The sequence below is a fragment of the Acomys russatus genome, chromosome 10, assembly GCF_903995435.1.
Source record: "Acomys russatus chromosome 10, mAcoRus1.1, whole genome shotgun sequence".
Lineage (NCBI taxonomy): Eukaryota > Metazoa > Chordata > Mammalia > Rodentia > Muridae > Acomys > Acomys russatus.
The window spans coordinates 49,676,548-49,699,747 of NC_067146.1; the positions used below are offsets into that span (position 1 = coordinate 49,676,548).

The 23,200-nt window shown below is 38.8% G+C and overlaps 1 protein-coding gene across 1 annotated transcript in view; it reads right to left on the reverse strand.

The window, feature by feature from the left end:
• Window positions 1-23,200, reverse strand: part of Ptpn12 (protein tyrosine phosphatase non-receptor type 12) — a 74,900-nt gene that overhangs the window by 41,516 nt on the left and 10,184 nt on the right. Inside the window, exon 2 of the mRNA XM_051152100.1 lies at window positions 5,161-5,269. Coding sequence (XP_051008057.1) covers window positions 5,161-5,269 — 109 coding nt within the window. The remainder of the gene's footprint in view (window positions 1-5,160; window positions 5,270-23,200) is intronic.

The window sequence follows — 23,200 nt, forward strand, 5'->3', positions numbered from 1 at the left end:
ACTACTTGTAATTTAAAGGAACCTTAGAACTGCCTAATACTTATCACCTTTGGATTAGAAAGGATCATAACACATACATTGTAACCGTGACTATTACATTATGCTTTCTAATCCATGGGCCATGGATATGAAAGCCAATTGGCATATGAAAAGATAAACTGGAAATAGCAACAGCTATGAATAAACCTCTTACTGAATTATTACAATGATTGTAATGAATAATTTATTTTTCATTGGTTCAAAGTTTATATAAAGTTCTAGATCTGGGAAGGGGTTTAAAGTTTACCTCCTATATTGTCCTTGGCTGGTGCCTTAGTTTGAGCGGGACCCCTGGGCCCAAATCTGCCTATCATATTGTTCTACTTGTAGATTTCTAGGACCCTCTGAGTGTGATATGACTTTCTCACGTACTCTGGTGCCTCACATTTGACCATGTCCCCTGGAGGGGGAGACCTGGTGGCACTCAGAGGAAGGACAGCAGGTTGCCAAGAAGAGACTTGATACCCTATGAGCATATACAGGGGGAGGAGGTCCCCCTCATCACAGTCATAGGGGAGGGGAATAATGGGAAAAGGGGGGGGGGGGGAGAGGAATGGGAGGATGGGATAAACATTGAGATGTAACAAGAATAAATTAAAAAAAAAAGTTCTAATTTTCTTTTTACTTATTTTTGGGGGATGGGATCTTTATTTTAGAAATTCCTAAGAAGAGATATAAGAAAGACATACTAGTCCCTATGAAAACTATTTATCTCAAACACACTCTTCAGGGACTAGAATGTTTACATGTTTGCTGGCGCTCTGCCATTTACTTCATTCACATTATTTGGCCTCCTTTTTTAAACTGCTATTTTGGAAAGAAAATAGATGTAGCAAAAATGTTGCTTCTGATACATGAGGCTAGATTAATTCATTAGGATAACAGTGACTAACTACATAAATCTTTCTCCTACTATGTTCTCCAACAATGAGGGTCTCAGTTACTAACTACTATGCATATGGCACACTACTCTCTCTCTAGTCAAAGCATCTCACAGGTAGAATACAATAATTGGTTCCAAAATGATAGTTAAGACTGTTAGCCTACACATTAGGCTGTCTACATGCAGGTTGGGAATTACTTTTTCACTCTTAAAAATCTTCCCAAGATGAAAAAGTTTAAGCATACACACACAGGTGGAGTAATGCAATTTTCCTATTTAACAACAACCTAGGTGGGATACCCTCCATTCACCAACTCCAAAGGCTCTCTCAACAGTTACACGTGTTGGTAGGAATGTGGGAACCTGTTCTTTATATACTATCCACTGTTGGGAATATAAAACACGATAGTGACTTTGGAATACATTTGTCCAATTTCTTAAAAAGCTAAACACAAGCTAGGTATTGTGTGGTACAGGCCTTTAACTCCAGTATTACAAGGCTGAGGCAGGAAGACAAAGAATTCAGAGGCCAGCCTGTGCTACAAAGCATCTTGCTGCCTCATAAAAACAAAAAGGTTAAATATAAACTCTACAATTATATTCCTACACTGGTACCTAAGAACAAAATTGTATTTATAAAAAAGCCTTGCCAGGTTATGATGGCGCATGCCTTTAATCCAAGCACTCAGGAGGCAGACATAGGTGAATCTTCATGAATTTGTGGCCAGCCTGGTCTACAGAGCTAGTTTCATGACAGCCAGGGCTACACAAAGAAAATCTGTCTCAAAAAACAAACAAACAAACAAACAACACACACACACAGTCTTACTCAGAAATATTTACAGTTGACATTACTTACAATATACACAAACTGGAGAGTAGATAAGCAAAATGTAGTCTAGTCATAGAACTAAATATTCCTTAATATTAAAAAAAGAAAAAAATACTAATATGCAATAACACAAATATAACTAACAAATGTGCTGAGTTAATGAAGTTGGGCACAACAGATCATATATTACATGATGTTTATGTTAAATTTCTAGAAAAACAAAATCTACAATGAGAAAGCATATTAGCAGTTGCCCAGGACTAAATAACAACTTTTGGAAGTAATGTCCTAAAACTGGATTGGGTTGATCATTGCATGACTTAAATTTACTTTGAAAAATAATTACATACTTAAAGTGGATAACTTTCATAGTATAGAGATTGTATCTTTTTGTTTGTTTTTGTTTTTTCTGATACAGGATTTCTCTGTGTATCCTTGGGGGTCCTGAACTCATTTTGTAGAACAGGCTGGCCTTGAAATTACAGAGATCTGCCTACCTTTGCCTCCCAGTGCTAGAATTAAAGGTGTGTGCCACCACACCCAGCAGAAATTATATCTTAAAGCTGTTTAAAAGTGTGTTTCTATAAGCAATGGACATGTTAAACATTCAAAGGAAACTGACAAAGTATTTTCTAACAAATATGTAAGTACAACTGCTTTCAGTGTAACATGCCAAATCAAAGTAGGTGGATTTATTGTAATTCACTTGTGAAACCTTAAATAACTTAAGGAAAATCCGGTCCTCCTGTCCTGACTCTAACACAGAGGTCAAGAACTGGCACTCTAAGAGAAGGCGTCTCACCTTCAGCTTAGACAAGTCTGCTTCAGAAAGGGCCACTAGCTGTGCACTGCAGGCTGTGCAGCAGTACCCCCGAGTCTGGTAGCAGCAAGCACCTGCAGACACTGCCAAATGTCCTTGAGTGTTACCTCCATGTTATATGATCATCAAGACTTTGGCTACAAACTACCTTTCATTCTGTGAGCATTGTGATAAATTACTCAGCTTCTCTAGGCTCAGTTTCTCATCTACAAATGGCGTGTTTCGTAGTTCTGTTGTGATTATGGGGGGGGGGGGGGGGAAACTATCACAGAAACCAGTAACTTCACCTCCACCCTGTCCAAAACTGAAGCTTTCTTTTGCTTGTAGTCCAGCTTTCTCAATGGCCCTCGCCCTTTCTTTTCCTTTTTCTTTGTTTTTCAAGACAGGGTCTCTCTGTATAGCCCTGGCTGTCCTGGACTCTCTGTAGACCAGGCTGGCCTCGAATTCAGTGATCCGCCTGCCTCTGCCTCCCGAGTGCTGGGATTAAAGGCGTGTGCCACCACGCCCGGCTATGGCCCTCACCTTTTCTACATTATCGCTATTAGCACTGATTACCACAGATAGAGCTTTGCATTCACTGCCTACTACCTAGGCTAGAATACGACGTGCAATAGGAGGGATTTGTGCATGTTTCTCTTCTGTACCATCATCATGTAGCATGTGCTCTCAACACTCTGTAAAGCGAATGGGAAAACAGAAGCCTGAATCCAGCTAAGATTTGTTTCTCTAGACCACAGAAAAATCAGTGCTGAAAGGTCATGTGAAGACTATGCTTAATGTAGTATCCAGAAGTCCATGTCAACTCCTCTTTTGAGGTGACTAATGCTATGGTCTGACTGCACTCCCATCCAATTCATATGCTGAAATCTAATCCTCAATTCAATAGTATGATGAGGAGAGGAGCCTTTAGGTGGTGAGGAGAACATATTCTGATGAATTCAGTGACTATCAGTGTAAAAGAGGCCCAAGGACACGTGTTTGTTCCTTGTTCTACATGAGGATTCAGTGAGAAGGTACCAACTATGAATCAGACAGTGTGAGCCCTCACCACACACCAAAGCTTTTGGTGCCCAGATCTTGGACTTCTCTCAATGCACTTCTGTTGTTTATAAGCCACCAAGCCTATGGCATTTGTGTTACATCAGCCTGAACAGACTAAAGCAACTGGTAAGGAAAGTGGGTGCATTTAAGCATAGGCCTTGAGTGTGCTGGGTTAGTAAAGGATGTCACACCTATCTAGCACTCAAAGCAGTCCTTAGACATATTATCATTACTAACTCCAGTTTACAAATGAGGAAGCTGGACACAGTCAAGACCAGTCCTGGGTCTTTTAGCTACAAATCAATGGTATCCAGATTTGAACTTCCAGCATGCTAATTTGTCACTGCTATTCTGCACCATTCCTTGTTAATCTTATTAATAACGTCCAATCATACAACCCACAGATGAGAATAATGTACAACATTTTAAGCAAGGAAACCTAGGAGGGCTGGAGAGATGGTTCCATCAGTAAAGTGTTTGCTATGCAAGCGTGAGGACCTGAGTTCAATCTCCACCACCCACATAAAAACAAAAACAGAAACAAACAAAAAACAAGCCAAAAAAACCCAACCAGGCATGCGTGGTACTTGCTATCTCAGCACTAGGAAGGTGGACACAGGTAGATAGTTCCCTGAGGCTTACTAGCCAGGTAACCCTGACTAATTGGAAAGCCCCAGCCACAGTGAGACACCAAGCCTCAAAGGAAAACAAAACCAGAAGTGGCTCCTGAACCACTCTACCTAGGGCTGACTTCTGACCAGGCCCCAAGACACAAACAGATGCACATGGACCTAAGAAATCAGTGGAACAGGAGGAAATGATCTGAAATAGGGTTATCATGGAAGAAGAAAAATTCAGAAAATGGACTGGCCAATGGCATAAAAACACTTAATAGGAAAGGGGAAAAAAAGACCACCGGATCTAGAAAGGTCACTGAGAAAATGAGGATATTTTTGAGAGGAGCTTTAATAATGACAGGTGAGGAAATGGTGTTATGGAATGTAGATACTTGAAGGGAAACACTACAGAAACTTTAAGAAAAAACAGGTCCAAGGCAAAATGCCTTTTGTAGAATGTAAACTCTCATTTAAGTATGTGTTTAAAGGTACTTAGCTAGAAAACAATATTATCTTAGCATATAATTATAATGAGAATGTAATGTTTTCAACTTTAGACAGGCTCAGAGACTTAGACTGCTGAGGATTGCAAACACACAGGTTTCGGAGGCATCTTATGGGCCATTTAAAAAAATCAATAGTTGATCAATTAAGGTTCTTCTGTGATCAGATAAATCAATGTTTTATCGTTTTAGGAAACTCTCCCAATTGTCTACATTACTACTACTTCTTCCTTTTTTTTTTTTTTTTTTTTAATACTGCTACAAGGAAGGGCATCTAAGAGGCACAGTTACAAATTATTCTGTAATGTACCTTGGGAAGGAATGATACTACCTCCTTAGCTATTCAATTCAGGAAAAAGGCTAGTGGGGTTACAAAGGGCTAGATAGCATTTCTATTTATTCTATCAAGGGCATTTCAAACTTACATGGCAGTATGTCCTTATATCTGTTCTTTTTAACATTTTCTTCTTTTTCTCCAGTGGCTGTGGGATAAATCTTTTCTGTTCTATATTTGGTAGACAATCTTCTTAATCGCTTAAAATACAAGAAAATAAAATTCAAGTTTAGAGAAACATTGATATTTTCAAAATGTTAATGATTTACAAAGAGCTCTTCAATGAATTCTGTTGACCCAGTTCCTCACAGCTACTTCTCCTATTCCTCTATGCTGTTAGCTTCCTATCCCTTCAAAATGAACTCTAAGAATAGTTTCTTTTTAGAGTAATTTCAAACATAAAATTAATTCCAAATGAGCAGCAAGGGGAGCAACTAGAATTTTATTAAAAAATATCAGTAAGCTGAGAATTTCTGTGTTTAATAAAGGATCTCATTAAGCAAGTTTTAAAATCATACTCAATAAATTGTGTACCGGTTTCTTCTCTCAATACTGCAGGGCACCCATGATGGGCCAGGCTGTCTCTGAGACATATGCTAATAAGTACTTGTAAAACACTGCAAAACAAAGTTCTTTCATAGTGGATTGTAAATGTCTAACAGACTAATTCTGCTTATTCACTCACTGCATTACAGAAGTGGTTTGCGGGCTAGTGACACACTCTTACCACATATGGCAATAGGGACGGTCTTTGGGCTGGAATGTTTCTGCTTGTCAGTAACACACTTCCTGCTTTCAGAAGCACTCAAAGTTGGTATTGTGAATTGTTTAGATTCTACCCAACTATTATACTTCTAAAAATTAATCTCAAAGACCTTTACTTTCTTGAAGGATTAAAGGGATACTGAAAGCATTTTGATTTTAGGATTCAAATTATTAAATACAAATAAAACTTTAAAACGTATGGTAGCAATTTAAGTTTTTCACCAGTTTATTTTTGTAGCATGTGATGCTGACCCTCAAGCAATTAAGAATTTCGTGGCTTTTTTTATTTTAAATGACAGAATTTTACACAAGTATCTTCTCTTAGAGTTCAAAGCCAGCCTGGTCTACAAAATGAGTCCAGGACAGCTGAGGCTACACAGAGAAACCCTGTCTTGAAAAACCAAAACCAAAACCAAAAAAAAAAAAAAAGAAGAAAAAGAAAAATCATGTCACATATTGGCACAATGCCAAAGTAAAATTTCACATGCTTATGATGACTTTTCCTGTAGTGATAAAAATCTCAAAATATATAGACAGATGTGTAAACCACGCAGGTTTCCTTATGCCTGCAACCCCAGCACTCACGGGCCTGGGACACTGGGCTACACTGAAGTAATCAGACTTCAGTTCAATGTGGGTCCAAAAAGAACTCTGCCAAACAAGGAGGGAGAGTTGGCAGTTACAAATCAATCTATCTTAAACTTCTACATATATGTCCTCCAGATAAAACTGGCACACGTATGAAATAATAAATGCACAAAGCTGTTTTACAACATGTTTGTAATAGTAAAAAGAAGTCTGCAAAATCAATCAATCAATCAATCAATAAAAAATAGCAGGCATACGCCTTTAATCCCAGCACTCAGAAGGCAGAGACAGGCAGATCTCTGTGAGTTCAAGCCCAGCCTGGTCTACAAAATGAGTCCAGGACAGCCAAGGCTACACAGAGAAACTCTGTCTTGGGGGAGGGGGAAGGCTTGTTAATAGGACTGGATAAATTTGTTTCATATAATCAAACATGATATGGCTAGAATAAGGTTTGTTTTAACTACAGGAATATGGCACCATATCAGAAATTCTCATTAAATGTAAAAAGAAGAAAACAGAACAGGGTTCTACTATTAGCATTAAAAGAATTTAAAACATGTCTGCCTGCACATGTGCATAAAATATCTCTCCAAGAAATCTAATACTAAAGGACATAGTTGTGGGGAAGTGGGGACTCTGGCAAACAGACAGGAAAGAGATTAGTGTGTCTTTTTACACTTTCAGATTATATGAATATGTTGCCTACCCAACAAATTAAATATAAGATAAAACAATGGAAAAGGCAAACAAGATTGTTCATAGATTTCATTATTTCCTATTAATAATCACATCTTACATATCTGACTATTTTCTCTGCTCAAAGATCTGGTATCTGAAAAGATATATGATATTTATAGTACCTTAATAAATCTAACTTAAAGAAGGATGTCAATTTAAATAGCCAAAGAAGGACTGGCAGAAAAGAAATGTACTTTAGTATCACTATTAGTGAAGAAAGAATTAACTACAAAGGAAGAAACAGGGCCAAAATGCTGCATATTTCTGGAACACCACCTACTGTACCCATCAAGATCTTCCTTTGTGTGACACTGAGAAATGTATTTTACAAAATTTTATGTGAAAGCTGATGATTATCAGAGAATGTCTTTGTATCATAAATATTTAAGGTTGGATTTTACCCAACGTTCTTAAAGCCTGACATACCATAGAATGCCTTATGCATTCCACTTTAAAATGAAGAATCTTTTATGAAATTAAAACAAAAACCCTGGTCTACTAAATAGTATACTCAGCCTGATCTGGTCATTGCATATTTTATATGTATTAAAGTTTCAAACTGTAGCAAATATATGTACAATTATTACATGTAAATTCAGTCACATATATAAAAATTAAATATAATCTTAAAAATCATCATTTAATTTAGAGATATGCAACATAAAACAGAATAAAACCTTGCTTTGCACTTTGAAAAGGTCAACATCAAGAAAGTCTACTGAGCTGTATTATGACATTTAAGTAGAGATTTTATTCTTATCAAAGAGTCAGCCTTACAATTAGCTATATTAACAAAAACTTAGTTTTGATAATGTGTGATAATGAACATATATATTCTTTTTCTTGTTTGGCTTTTCATGGCAGGGCTTCTCTGTGTAACAGCCCTAGCTATCTTGGAACTCACTCTGTAGACTAGGCTGGCCTTGAACTCAGAGAACCACTTGCCTCTGACTCCCAAGTGCTGGAATTAAAATCAGGCACCACCAATGCCCAGCTGATAATGAACAAATTTAGTCCAGTATTAAAATCTTTATGAAACAGATTCAGCAGAGTCTGATGCATAAAAAGGGCCCATAATCATTAATTAATATTAGCCAAGTAAGAAAAATCTTTACGTATTAATTGTTATTTCAGATTTACTTGAAATCTTTCCTAGACCGAGTATCAGAAAGAAATATATTCTGGGCCAATTTGTCTGCTTGGAACTGTTATATAGTATAAAGCAGTTTGTTTACCAGGAAGGTCAGACTGCTGAGGTCCCCAGACATGGGGCAAATTAACCAGCAAACTTTCGTTCTTAGTCAGTTACCAGGTGCTGCTGCTGTCTGTCTGACCAAGCCTTTGATGGAGTACTGACTCATTAGCTCAGTGGAACAGAATTTGATTTTCAACTGTTAGGTTCCTTTGTATTTTACATACAGGTTTGCAGTATCAAATAATCCTGAGAAAAATGCTTAGAGACTTTTCATAGGAAACTGGGGAAGGACTTAGGAAGAAAGAAGGTACCTAAAAAGCCTTAGGAGGGTGGAAGAAAGAATACCATAACTGAGAAACAAAAGAAAAAAAAAAAAAAAGCACAGGCTGTAACATATAAAGGGGCATAAATAGAAGGATGAAAATGTTCTGTGAATGGCAAGAAAACTACTTAAATCTCAGGGGTCATGTGACTGAATATGGTAGATGGGAAAATCTGGCAGTAATACAGCATTTCTGAAGGTACAACCAAAAATGAATCCCAAATCAAACAGAACCAATGTGAGGTTCTGACTGTGCTCAGCTGTGATGCATCAGGTGATGTTACCGCAGCTTTGCTTCTTGACACTCAATATGCACCCTCCGTGCAAGCCCTCAAGCTATGCAACACAATCACTGCCTGAATCATTAGCCTATGGCTAGTAATATTTTCCTTCAGATGGTGATATATCTTACCTCAAGAAAACAACCATCAATTTTCATAGGGCACTAAAGTAACCCATCAGTAATAAAATTAAGGACATCAAGACTCACTGTTATACATTATGAACTAAAAATAACATCAATTCTCTCTATACCTAATTAAAAAGACAAACCAAAGACCTGCAGTTTTGTTTTTTAAAATGTATATGCAAATTTTTCAGCTCTTATAAAAACCCAATGGTTTAATTACAAAAAACAGACTTTAACATCCCCAGTACCCCCAGCAATGAAAGCTGAGCTCAGCAGGCCATCCTGTAATCTCAGGGCCAAGGAAACAGATAGGAAGATCCCTGGGGCTTTCTGGCTGGCCAGTCTAGATGAATCAGGGTGCCTGCACATGGGCATTCCCTCCTCTAACTGCTGTTTAAGTTTCTGACTTGAGTTTCCTTTAAAAAACAAAACAAAACAAAAACAGCCATGCATGGTGGCACATGCCTTTAATCCCAGCACTTGGGAGGCAGAGGTAGGTGGATCTCTGTGAGTTCCACGCCAGGCTGGTCTACATAACAAGTCCAGGACAACCAGAGCTGTCACATAGAGAAACCCTGTCTCAAAAACCAAATAATCACTTAAAAATTTTGGCTTGGGATCAAGAAACATGGCTCCAAGTATTATATTATCATTTGTACTATTTTTATATATGTGAGATAATATTTTCATCATAGCAACTATAAAAATCAAACTTGATCAACCCTGAAAAAACAATGAAAATATTCTATGACCTACACTAGCAAATATTCAGCCAGGATTTCTTTATATAAAAATATGTAAGCATGGGCAAGGGAGATAGCCAGAAGCAAGGGTATTTGCTATCAAACGTGATGATGACCACAGTTCGATCTGCAGACCCTACATGGTAGAAGAGAACCAACTCCCACACAAATTGTCCTATCTTCATAGGCATGCTATAAACTAGCACAGGCTTGTGCCCCCCCCCCCTCCCCGCTTCTCAGCGCTGTGATTAACACCACAACCAAAAGCAACTTAAAGAGGAAAGGGTTTATTTCACTGTACAGCTTACGGCCCATCATCAGGTGAAGCCAGGGAAGGAGCACACGCAGACCCTGAAGCAGAAACCAGAGACATTTCTCTAACTCATGCTCAGCTAGCATTCTTACAGAGCCTTGACCCAACTGCCTAGAGATGGCACCATCCACAGTGGGCTGGGCCCTCCCACATCAATCATGGCAATTTCATACACCTGGTCACAGACGCGCCAATCTGGGCAATTCATCAATTGAGATTCCCTCTTCTTGGGGACTCTAGACTATGTCAAGAAGACAATAAAAACTAATCAGCCCAGCCCATATACACTGTAAAAATTTTCACATTGTAGTCTAAAAAAAAGATGATTATGATTATGATGATGATGATGATGATGATTGTTGTTGTTATTTAGTACACAGTGCTCTGCCTGCATGTGCACCTGCACACCAGAAGAGGGCATCAGATCACATTATAGATGGCTGTGAGCCACCATGTGGTTGCTGGGAATTGAACTTGGAACCTCTAGAAGAGCAGTCAGTGCTCTTAACCTCTGAGCCATCTTTTTAGCCCCTGTACTTTTAAAAAGTGTATCTACCTTATTAGCATACACATCTCCCCAATTTTAAACCCTTAATTAGTGTAGATTTCAACAGCAGGCATTCTACTTGTAAGCTATATTCTTAAGTCTTACTGTCAACTTTAATGAACAGCAAAATCATATGCATGCTAAAGAAATGTTTTTAAGAATTATTTAAGAATATTTAAGAATTACTGTCAGTAAAGGTTTGATCTGTTTATCTAGTTTATGTATCTGTATGCCTGGAGTTCCAAGTGAAAAAAGTCTAAGACTCTGTTGAAAAATACTAGAATTATTCAACTTTGCATAAGCATGGCAAAACTTTACATCAGCAGATGAAACTGGACCCCCCCAAAAACAAACAAACAAACAAACCAAACCCACCATGTTTTGTTTTTTAAATTTTAGTTTGTAAGTCAGGACTAATTAATAAAGGATATAACTCAGGGTCTCTCAGACAAAAAAATCTATTGTGTGCTTTACTCCAGCTGTCTTCTCTGCTTCATTTATTCCATCTGTCTTTGCTTTTTTTTTTCAGTACACCAGAATAGAAATCATCTTGAAACATTTTCCGAAGACTAGTACTGTACATAGCATACTCCATCATCCACTTCCTCCCAAACCTCTTCCTCATTTCTATCTCAGCTCTTTATAGGTACCACTAATAGAGGACACACCCCAATATACAAGCACACCATCCTTAGGAGAGCTGAACTCCCTGAAGATATCGGCCAGAGCTTCACATTTTATTAACAGCAGCTCCTATCACCAAAATCCATGACAGACGTTCTTTTGCCTCCACTCTGAAATGCTGAGACTTCAGGTATGTACTACCATTCCTAGCTAGAAATTCAACCTACCCCCCTTCGCCCCCCGCCATGTGTTGGTCTTTATAAGGGTGTCAGATGCCCTGGAACTGGAGTTATATACAGTTGTGAGTTGCCAGCTGGGTACTGGGAATTGAACATAAGTCTTCTGGAAGAGCTATTAGTGCTCTTAGCCCCTGAGCCACCTCTCCAGCCCCCACAAATACAACCTTTTAATCTAAGTTTATCTTTCCTTACCACGGAGGTATTTTATGGAAATAAAAATGGAACATCATTTAAATCACAAAGATGGTAAAATTTTGCCACATTGGACCAGTGAGATGGCTCAGCAGATAAAGGTGCTTGTCACCAAGTCTGATAATAACTGAGTTTAAGCCCCAGGACCCATGTGGTGGAGAACTGACTCCTGAAAATTGTGTACCAATCTCCATATGAACACTATGGTGTGTACACACACACACACCTCACAAATAGCAAATAAATGTAATAAAAATTGCCATATGTATCAGTTTTATTGAACAAAGTTAACTAACAAAAGAAAAATTATTTCACACAGTAAAGTGGACAGAATTTCTGTCCAATGTGTTTGTTCCAATTCACAGGGCAGGATCACTTCTATTATCAGCACCTTCCGTTTTTTGAGACAGGGTTTCCCTGTGTAGCCTTGGCTGTCCTGGACTCACTTTGTACACCAGGCTGGCCTCTAACTCACATCAATCTGCCTGCCTCTGCCTCCCAAGTGATGGGGTTAAAGGCGTGCACCCCCATGCTAAATCTGTTGTCTTTTCATCTATTAAACTCATGCAACCAGTGTCTACTGATTCTCTAAATTCCAACTCCAAGGATTTTTTTTTCTCTCCCTGTCCCTGCAGTAAATGTCTCAGAAATTCCAAACTTGAAGCATTAAAACTACGGTTCCTAATCTGGGTGTAGCGGTCATAAGTAAAATATCCCAGTGCCTGGGACATGGATTAAAAATTTAAGGCAATGCTGAAAGTTGTACCATATACTTTTAATCCCAGCACTTAGAAGAGCAAGAAACAGATAGATCTTTGTGAGTTCCAGGAATGCCAGGACTACACAGTGAGACCCTACAATAATAATGATGACGACGACGACAACGATGATAATAATAATGGTGCTGGTGGTGAAGAATGCAAGGCAAGCCTTGGCTACATAATGAGTTTGAAGTCACCTTGGTTACTTGAGACGCTGTCAACACCACCACCACCACACAAAAGAGTGGCTAATAATATCTTTCTTCAGATGGTGATATACCTTACCTTCAGGAAGACAGCTATCAATTTTCATAGGGCATCCTTAATAATAACCCATCATTAATAAAATTAAGGACATCAAGACTCACTGTTATACATTATTAACTGAAAATAACATCAATTCTTCCTACGCCTAACTAAAAAGACAAACCAAAGACAAGACCTGAATTAATGGAACAGTTATTTTTCATTGCCAAAACAAACATAGCACAGGCCAATTATCTATCACATCTACAGTTTCGACAGGTCAATATATATTCACCACTATATGGAAAGAGTTATTTTTGCAAGACCAGAATGCCACAAAGCTGTGGTAAATAGACCAAGTTTTAAAGAGAAAAACTACATTTCCTGGTAAGCCACTAATTTGGGGGGGAGGTGGGCAAAAAACTTGTTTTCCTGTTACAACTCTACTGAGATTACTTTTAGGAAGTTGGCAATAATCTCAAGAGGCATCAACACTCAGCATTGAGCTCAAACACTTATAATAAAAGGTTAAGATTCAGGTGCAATCATCACCTCCACAATGAATGATTTCCTGTCACTCTTTTCCTGTTTTAGGACTCTTTACCATCCCATGCCATTTACCTTTTAATGGCACCACTGTTGCCAATGTCTGATAGATGTAATCTTTTATACTTTTGTTATTTATATTGTACTATACTATTTATATTATCTTTTAATCTCCTCCACAATGTTATGGTGTCTTTAATACAGTCAGTAAAGCAGAGAATGTCTGTTAGACATCACAGGTGTTGCTAATCAGACCACCACAGCTAATGGGCTGGCACCCTTCTAATCATATCTCTAACACACTCAGCTGAGTGAGTTGAGCTTGTACAGCTGGAGAATAAAATGCCATTTAAAATTTGATCTTTGTTGTTTAATGTTATTGATTCAAAACTGATTTTTTTTTTTAAAGGTGGAGTAGCTTGTTTTAAGTAATAATCAACTTGTCCTTCCATCTAAGTACTAAGCTAGCCTGAGCCTACTTAGCTTTTGTGGCCTGATGCGGTAAGGTGCATTCAGGGGGGTATGACAATAGTCATCTTGTCTTAATACGTATCTGAAGAAAGTTACTCACAATCTCACCAGACAAAGTTTCCATTTTAACTTTAGCTTTTAAAAACAAAACAAAACAAAAAACTACTGTTGTTGCCTGGGGGCAAGGTGGGGAGGGACCAACATACACCTCTACACCTGCATAACTCACACTTTCCAGCTGGGGATATAGGTCAGTGGTAGAGCCCTTATCTAACATGCAGAAGGTCCAAGGTTCAATTCCCATCAACGTGCAAATAAAACCTCATCCTGTTTCCCCTGGCTTGCTAATCAGCCTCCTTCCAATTCATCTCCTAATCTTTGCATCTCGTGTGCCAGCCCTCCTAGTCTTCTGTTTCTCAAATATGCTCATCCGTTCTCTCTGGGGAACAGTTCTTCCCCAGTTTGTCAAGGACTCCAGCTGTCTATCAACCTCTTCTTTTTTCAAGATGGTGCTCTGTAGCCATGTGCCACGCAAAGGGGATCTGAGAGTACCTAGATATAAAAACTTGTCAAAGAATCCAGGATGCAGGGCACCATGGCACACACCTGTAATCCCAGCACTTGGGAGGCAGAGGCAGGCAGATCTCTGAATTCAAGGACAGCCTGGTCTACAAAGCAAGTCAAGGGCAGATAAGGCTACATAGAGAAACCCGGTCTTGAAAAAACAAAAACAAAAACAAACAAAACAGAATCCAGGGCTATCCAAAATACAATCACATTCAGAGCCATGGCTAAAAGACACAAAATAAAAGCAGCAAAAGAAAAGGTGTGTGAACCCAAGCCAAGAAGTACAAGTTTCTCACAGTTCTCTCCCAATAAAGGACCTATGAATCCCCAAAGCAATTAGTTGTGACAACCTTTGTAAAACGTTGTCTACCAGAGAAACTCACCAGGCAGATGGTGCCCAGAACTCACTGCCTAGCCACGGAGGCACTCTTTGAGTAGCACATCTCAACAGTCTAGAGTCTGACATGGAAGGCAGGTGTCCAACATAAACCTTACTTCAACAAGAGAGACACAGTGAACCACTCTTAACAAGGGAACTCTTCTAAAAGCCCAAGGCCCCAGACATCAGCCAAGGCTCAACCATACAAAGCAGGTATTTCTAAGAACAATAATCCAGGCCCGCTAAGTAACACTTCACACATGCATAAAGGTGAAGAAGCAAAAATTCTCTCCTCTTCAAAGCCTTCTCATCTTATACAGGTGTCAACAGGGTAAATTACCTTACTAAAAGATACTTTAAGATTCATTTATTTATGTATGAGTGCTCTATTTGCATGTATGCCTGCACAACAGAAGAGGGCATCAGATTCCATTATAGACGGTTGTGAGCTCCCATGTGGTTGCTGAAAATTGAACTCAGGACCTCTTGAAGAGCAGCCAATGCTCTTCACCTCTGAGCCATCTCTCAAGCCCCACTAAAAGATACTTTAGGTTTCACAAAAATTGTTGTAACTGAGATACTAGGACATACTATTTTACATACATATATATGTGTTATAGAAAGACTCCAATTATTTAACACTGTCAGAGAGCAGGTATCAATTCTATTAGAAGTGGCTGCACACCTTTAATCCCAGCGTCCAGGGAGGCCAAGGCTAGGATCTCTTTGAGTTCAAGGCCAGCCTAGTCTACAAATCAAGTCCAGGACAGCCAAGGCTACACAGATAAACCCTTTCTCCAAAAAATAAAACACACAAACAAAAAAGAAGTGGCCAATTAGCTTCCCAAATATGTGTCATCATTTTACTTTCCCATGGGTAGACCTATAAATATAATTTTTCTATATTTTTCTACTGCTATTGTTCTAAATTTTGTCAGCTATAAATTTTGAATTTTGCCAAATCAGCTAGGATCTTCAAAGAAAACTAATGACCACTAATTTACATTTCTCTGATTATTAGAAAGGCTGATGATTTACCTTCTTTTCTTAATTATCATGCCATATGCCTATGTTTCTAATAGAGCAGCAGTTCCCAACCTTCCTAATGCTGCAACCTTTAGTACAGTTCAAAATTATTTCATTGGCTTTTTTGCTTTTGTTTTGTTTTTCAAAACAGGTGTGTATGTGTGTTGGTTATTCTGGAACCTGCTCTGTAGACCGTGCTGGCCTCAGACTCATAGATCTGCCTGCCTCTGCTTCCTGAGTGCTAGGACTAAAGGCATGAATCACCACCACCCAGCTTTTTAACTGTAATTTTCTGATATGCAGAATATTTGATATGTGACCCCTGTGAAGGGGTTGTGATCCACAGGTTAAGAACTACTGTACTAGAGTGTTTTTGTTTTAGAGGTGGTCAGACATCTAACTGCTAGAACCAGAGTTCAAAATAAGTTTTTCCTTAAATAGTTCTTGTTCATGGTATTTTATCACGGGATGAGGAAGAGAGGTGGGACGGGGATAGGAGACGGTCACAAAATAACAACAAAAAGCAAATAAACTAATATAAGTCTTAACTTACCTAAAAATGTTAAAATTACGTTGGACTGAAAATGTACATTACAGGGCTGGAGATATGGCTCAGTGGACTAGAGCACTGTCTATTCTTTCAGAGGTCATGAGTTCAAGTCCCAGCTACCACATGGTGGCTCACAACCATCCATACCAGGGTCTGATGCCTTCTTCTGGCATGCAGGTGTACATAAATATAGAGCACTCACATACATAAAATAAATATTTTTTAAAAAGGAAATGTACATTATAACTTCTTAGAGCAATCACTTTAAAAAGTGAAAAAAAAGTACAAATGACAGAAAAGAGAAAATATTAATAATATAATATGGTCAGTGAAAAGGCAAAAGGCAGAAAAAGTGAGAAGCGAACAACCAAAAACAAAACAAAACAAACAAACAAAAAAACCCAAAAAACCATAACAAATGTAGCAGCATTGAATGTCAATAGTCTAAATGCATCAGTTAAGAGACAGATTATGAGAGTAGGTAAGAAAGTGACCACAGAAATTCACTCTAACAAGAAAAAATATGTAGATTAAAAGCAAATAGATGTTGGGACCATGTATAGTGACATATGCCTGTATCTCAGCTGCAAGCTGAACTAGCCACTTTCCCATGGAATATCATTTTATATCTGAAAAACATCCTCCTTCCCTTCATCTTGTCTTGTGCTGAAGACCAAATCCAGACTTCACATAAGAGCCAAATCCATAACCCAGACATTTCCTTCAAAATGAACAAGTAAAACGTCTATTACTTCAAAGGGAAATAAATGACATAAATAGAGTCTTCAAGCAAAAATTCAGAATCAATCTCTCTCCCTCCCCCTTCCTCCCTCCCTTTCCTGAGTTCACCACACCAGGAACTCAGCTTAACAATTTTCAATGTTTAAACACTTTCCAGTGAGGTAGTAATATTACCACATAGGACTATTTGATATTATAAATAAAATGTATCAACATTTAGAAGTTGGCAATGAACTTAATGAACCAGTACTTTCCCAGTGACAAATGTATATAATATGTCAAAATTAGGCACAGTTTAAAATAAACCCATTCAATGAGATCAATGTTTTGATTCAAAGAGATTAATAAAACACCCCTCTTTTCATATTATCTCTGTAAAACTAGATTTTCTTCATTTCCATTACTATAAGATAGAGAACGGCTAAGAGTTAGGTATCGTTGTTAGTCGGGTGTGGTGGCGCATGCCTGTAATCCCAGCACTCTGGGAGGCAAAGGCAGGAGGATCTCTGTGAGTTCAAGGCTAGCCTGGTCTACAAAGAGAGTTCCAAGATAGCCAAGGCTGTTACACAGAGAAACCCTGTCTCAAAACAAAACAAAACAAAAACAAAAACAAGCAAAAAAAATGTTATCTCTTATAAGCCAAACATTAATAAGATTTGCAAAATGATGTCACTTTTCTCATCATTAATTTGTTTACATAGCAAAGCTATTTCTTCCAAAAATATTATATATAGTCTTGGTTTATTTTGAAATGAAGAGATTTCTCAGTTTCAATTTATTACCTGTCTTTTATCTAAGAAATTTTCAATATAGAAATTACTGGATGTTTTTTGTATAGATTGGTCCACATCACACAAAAGGGAATGATTTTTCTCAGTTTATGAAGCTGTAATCATAGGCAATGTTATAGGATGTTTTTATGAGTTGATAGATAATTCACAAGGTTCCATTTAGTCCTGAACCTCTTAATTCAAAATATAAAAGTTTCATAGTAACTACTAGTGTACTATTAGAGATTGAGAGAAAAAAGCCTTAGAGAGAAAATTAAGAGTAAAGGTGATACCCCAACTCAATTCTTCTGGAACAGGCAGAAGATAAAAGTCATAGATTGGAATGAACACACTGTTACTTTAAACAGAAAGGAACATCTGCTTTTTCTTTTCTTTCTGAGACAGGGTCCCATCATGCAGCCTTGGCTGGCCTGGAACTTGCTATGTAGGCCAGGCTAGCTACAAACTCACGGAGATCTGCCAAGTGCTGGGATTGAAGGCATGTGCCATCACACCCATCTCTCTTTCTTTAATACACTATGAAGAAAAAATACCTCACACTATATTAAGCTCCTAGGAGATGCTGGGAATTATTAAGAGGTGGAGACTAATAGGTGGTCACTGAGTTACTGGGTAATGCCCTCAGGTGGGACTGTGGGATAACTCCATTCATTCCATGGCCTGGCCATGAAGACAGCTGTCTGTTCTGAGCCACTCTCCTCCATGATGTACCACTTTGTTATGTATGTACCCTAAAGCAATGCGACCAACTACCATGAACTGGGGCCTCTCAAGGTGTGGGTCAAATACAACTTCTTGCCAAGCCTGATAGCACAGGTTTATAATTCAAGATCATATCCAAGTTCAAGAACAGCAGAAGCAGTTTAGCAGGACTCTGTATCAAAATAAAAAAGTATGCTGGAGAGAAAGTTAGAGCAGTTAGAACGTGATGCTCTTGCAGAGGACACAGGCTCATTTCCCAGCACCCACATGGCTCATCCAACCTGAGGCTCCCTAGGCATACATGTGGTACACATACATAAATAAATGTAAGCAAATGTTCATATACATAATATGGAAAGCCTTAAAGGGCTGGGAAGATATTATCAGCTCAGTATCAGCACCTACTTAACGTGTACTGCAAAAACAAAAATACAAAAATAAAACGTTATTTTTCTCTTACGAGGTGGCTATCTCAAGTATTTGTTCCAGTAACAGAAAGGTGACTAAGAGAGGGATGAAAACTTTAATAGTTTTTTGAGTTTGACTTTTAAAAAGAATCTTGTCTTATAATATGCACTTCTTTCCTCGGTAGTTAAACACCCCTCCATTTCTCTTCAGAAGTTTCTCCCAATCACATATGAATAAGTTCTCACCTTGGCCAACTTTACACACTTCTACAATAGGACTCTCATGTCACTGGCAACTTTATTCTCAGTAACTTGAAAGTGGAGATAACAATTCTGGCCATTCTGAGCTCTTCCCTTAAGCTCAAAACATTAGTTACTGTAAGGTGTAAGAGATGCCTTTACTCAGTAGAAATGGACTTGACAGAAGAGTCCAGAAAAGCAAAGCCAAATAAAAAGCAGCCTAGATATGTCAGACAGACAAAGGAGAAGCACAGAAAGGCTGACATGCAAAGAATCATCTAGGCAATAGAGTTCCCCCCTTATAATCTTAGCCTAGTTTGGACATGGGCTATTAAACATCAAATAAAGGTTTTGGAAAATTTTCAAGACATTTATGCTCCACTTGGGGAAGCTTTATTAATGTTTTGTAGCTACTAAGAGCAAATGTTAGCTTCTGCAGCACAATGTCACAGGAAAGCATCTGTTTCCAGTTCATGTCTCTTGTTTAACCCAGCTTGTCACCTTTCAAGATCCATTAACAAGTACTGTAATTTCTAGTTTCATATTCCTTTAACATAAGAGTCTACGACTCCAGAGGCAAAGCCAACCTATATAAAGGTAGGGAGAAAAGACCTAGACAAGCTCATCACATGTCTGTGGCACAGGATCTATAGCTCCTTTCTCATCTCACCTTGGTTTGGTTCTCAGTACAAATTCAACCTTAAAACCTACACTAACATTTTTAGCTGTAGTTTCTTTTCGGCATGTGAGTGTGCACGTGTATGTGATTAAGTGTGGATGTCCCAGCTTGAGGTTCAGTATACTCCTCAGTATTTTCTACCTATTTTTTGACAGAGGTGCACATGGAATCTGAAGCTCACTGAGTTGGCCAGAATGGCTAGTGGTGAGCTTCTGGGACTTTGCCTCCACATCTCCAGTACTGGGATTACAGGGGTACACCACTATGCCTGGATTTTTCCTAGGTGCCAGAGATGCAAACTCAGATCTCTATACTTACATGCCAAGCACTTTATAGACTGTATTATCTCCCTAGCCTTCAAATACATTTTTTTGGAAGGTGGAGGTGTTTCAAGAAAGGATTTTTCTGTGCAGCCTTGGCTGTCCTGGAACTCACTCTGTAGACCAAGTTGGCCTTGAACTCACAGAGTCACCTGCCTCTGCCTCCCAAGTGCTGGGATTGAAGGTGTGTGCCACTATTGCTGGGTTCAAATGCAATTTTAAAACAGATTCTTGTTTTTATTAGTGTGTATGTGTCTGTGTGAATGTATACCACATGTGTGCATGCCTATGGAGGCCAGAAGAGGACAACGAATCTACTAGAACTGGAATTACAGCAATTGTGAGCCACCTGTGAGGGCGCTGGGAACTGAACTCAGATCCTCGGCAAAAGTAGTGTTTTTAACCACTGGGCTATCTCTCTGGTCCCTAAATATAATTTTTAAATGGGGTATTTTTTAACAGATCTGATGGAACCAATGAAAAATACTAAGCTAGTAGTATGGTTTGTTTTTATGTCAATCTGACACAAAGTGAAATCATTTTGGAAGAGCTAACCTAAATTCTTAAAATGCCCCAACAGAGCTGGAGAGGCTCAGAGGTTAAAGGCACTGACTACTCTTCCAGAGGTCCTGAATTCAATTCCCAGCAACCACATGGTGGCTCATGACCCTCTATAATGTGAATTAATGCCCTCTTCCGGCCTAAAGGTGTACAGGCACAGCACTGTATACATTAATAAATCTTTAAAAATAAAATAAAAATGCCCCAACCAGTTGCCTGTGTCTGTAATGCATTTTCTTAATTAGTGATTGATATGGGAGGGCTCAGCCAATTTTGGGTGGCTGGTGGTCCTGGGTGCTATAAAAAAAGACTTAGAAAGCCACAGGAATAAAGCAGAAAGCAGCACTCCCCTTTGGCCTCTGCATTATTTTCTGCCTTCAGGCTTCTGTCCTGCCTGAGTTCCTCACCTGATTTCCCTGGATAACAGACTACAGGCTGTAAAATAAACCCTTTCCTCCCCAAGTTACTTTGGTGTTTCATCACAGCACCAGAATCTTTAACTAAAATAGGTGTATAACTCAACAGTAGATCACAGAATTATCATGCATAGTCCTGAAAAGACAAGAAAAAAACAAGGTTTTGATTGTTTTGTTTTCTTATAGCGCTGAGAGGGACCCAACTCGGTCCTCAACATGCCTCCCAAGTACTCTAGTACTCAGCTAATTTCCCAACCTGCAAGTAAGAAAACACTAGTCTAACCAAGAACTGAGCAAAGCAGAAAAATAGGATTTTAAATATCAGAAATAAAGTAAAATTACCAGCTACAAGAACACTATTAAACTGGAGTATAATCCCGGTATTCAGAATGCCAACGCAAGCTACAACAAGTTCCAGGGCAGCCTGTGCTACATAGTGAGACCTCGTCGCAAAAAATATTAAAAGCAACACTGACCATATATATGGCCACAACTCAATCTAAAAAGGTCCCATTGTAAGATTACACAACTTTTGTCATAATAATGGAACATAAAAAATATTCCTTATTACAACATTCAAAAACAAAGAGACTCTTTCATTTAACTTTGTCTGTCTTTAGAAATACCATCTATCATTTAGATGTTTATAATAATACACCATAACCCTGTCCCTCCACATCCTTGAAGTGTTAGTAGTTGGCTGACAAGCTCTTTCTTCCAGAGTCTGCTTAGAGTTGGCAAGATGGCTTAAGGGGTAAAGGTGTCTACTGCTGAGCCTGACAGTCAGAGTTCAATCCTTGGGACACACATGACAGAAGAGAACAACAGACTCTGATAACTTGTCCTCCGATCAACACAGGAATGCTATTCTTTAAAGTAATTTTTTAAAAGAATCAGATTAAGCCGGGCAGTGGTGGCGCACACCTTTAATCCCAGCACTTGGGAGGCAGAGGCAGGCGGATTGCTTTGAGTTCGAGGCCAGCCTGGTCTACAAAGTGAGTCCAGGACAGTTAAGGACACACAGAGAAACCCTGTCTTGAAAAACCAAAAAAAAAAAAAAAAAAAATCAAGATTAGATATGGTTCTCTTTACTGAATGTGCTCAAGTACACTTACGTTTTCCCTACCTCTCGTTTTTTTGGCATAATACAGCATCTTCAATCATCACCAAGAACATTATTTATTTATTTTGTTTAGCCTTAGCTGTGCTGGACTCGCTTTGTAGATCAGGCTGGCCTCCAACTCACAGTGATCCATCTCCCCCTGCCTCTGCCTCTGGAGTGCTGGGATTAAAGGTGTGTGCCACCACACGTGTGCTCACCGACAACATTCTAAGTGCTATTTAGATACTGTATATAATATGTCTTGGTCTTCCCAGGCAGGTCTCACAGCCTCAGGTTCTTAGATAACCCGCTCATAATGACAGCCGAGTGGAGACAGAAATTAATGGCTGCTGGACTGCAGCGTTTATCTTTCGGGGTCTAGGTGTCCTAAGATTTTGGGAACTGAAATCCTTGAGTACCAAAGGGCAGCAATCCTTCTTTCTCCTAAAATGGGCTAAGGCAAATCTTGGATATAATTCAAGAGTTTAGACTTCTCTGAAGAAAAAACACAGCTCCTAGAAAAACAGACAACTGTTTCTGACGAGTCTTCTCGGGACTTCCTAACTGCCAGACCTGAAGCTGCCAGTTCCAAGCACAGTGCTTGTAACATGGGAGGCACTCATAAACCTCCACAAATATTTTTTCTTGTATAAATAAGTGGATGACAGAGACCAGAGATGAAAAGGATAAATCTGTGGCTGCCTTTAGTACCTACTAGGGTAGTTACTCACAGGCTAAGAGCCTCTAAAACATGTCTGAAAAGAAGTAGTTACAGGGAACGTACACAGCCCCAAGCCCAGAGGAACAGGAGCACATCTCACATTCCCCAGGAAAAACCCGAGAGCCGCAACTGCTTGTTTCTTGTATCTACCACAAGCCAGTAACATACACTGTACTATTAATCACCAGGAAACAAGACTTTTGTGTGATTTCAGAAGAGATAACTGTCAG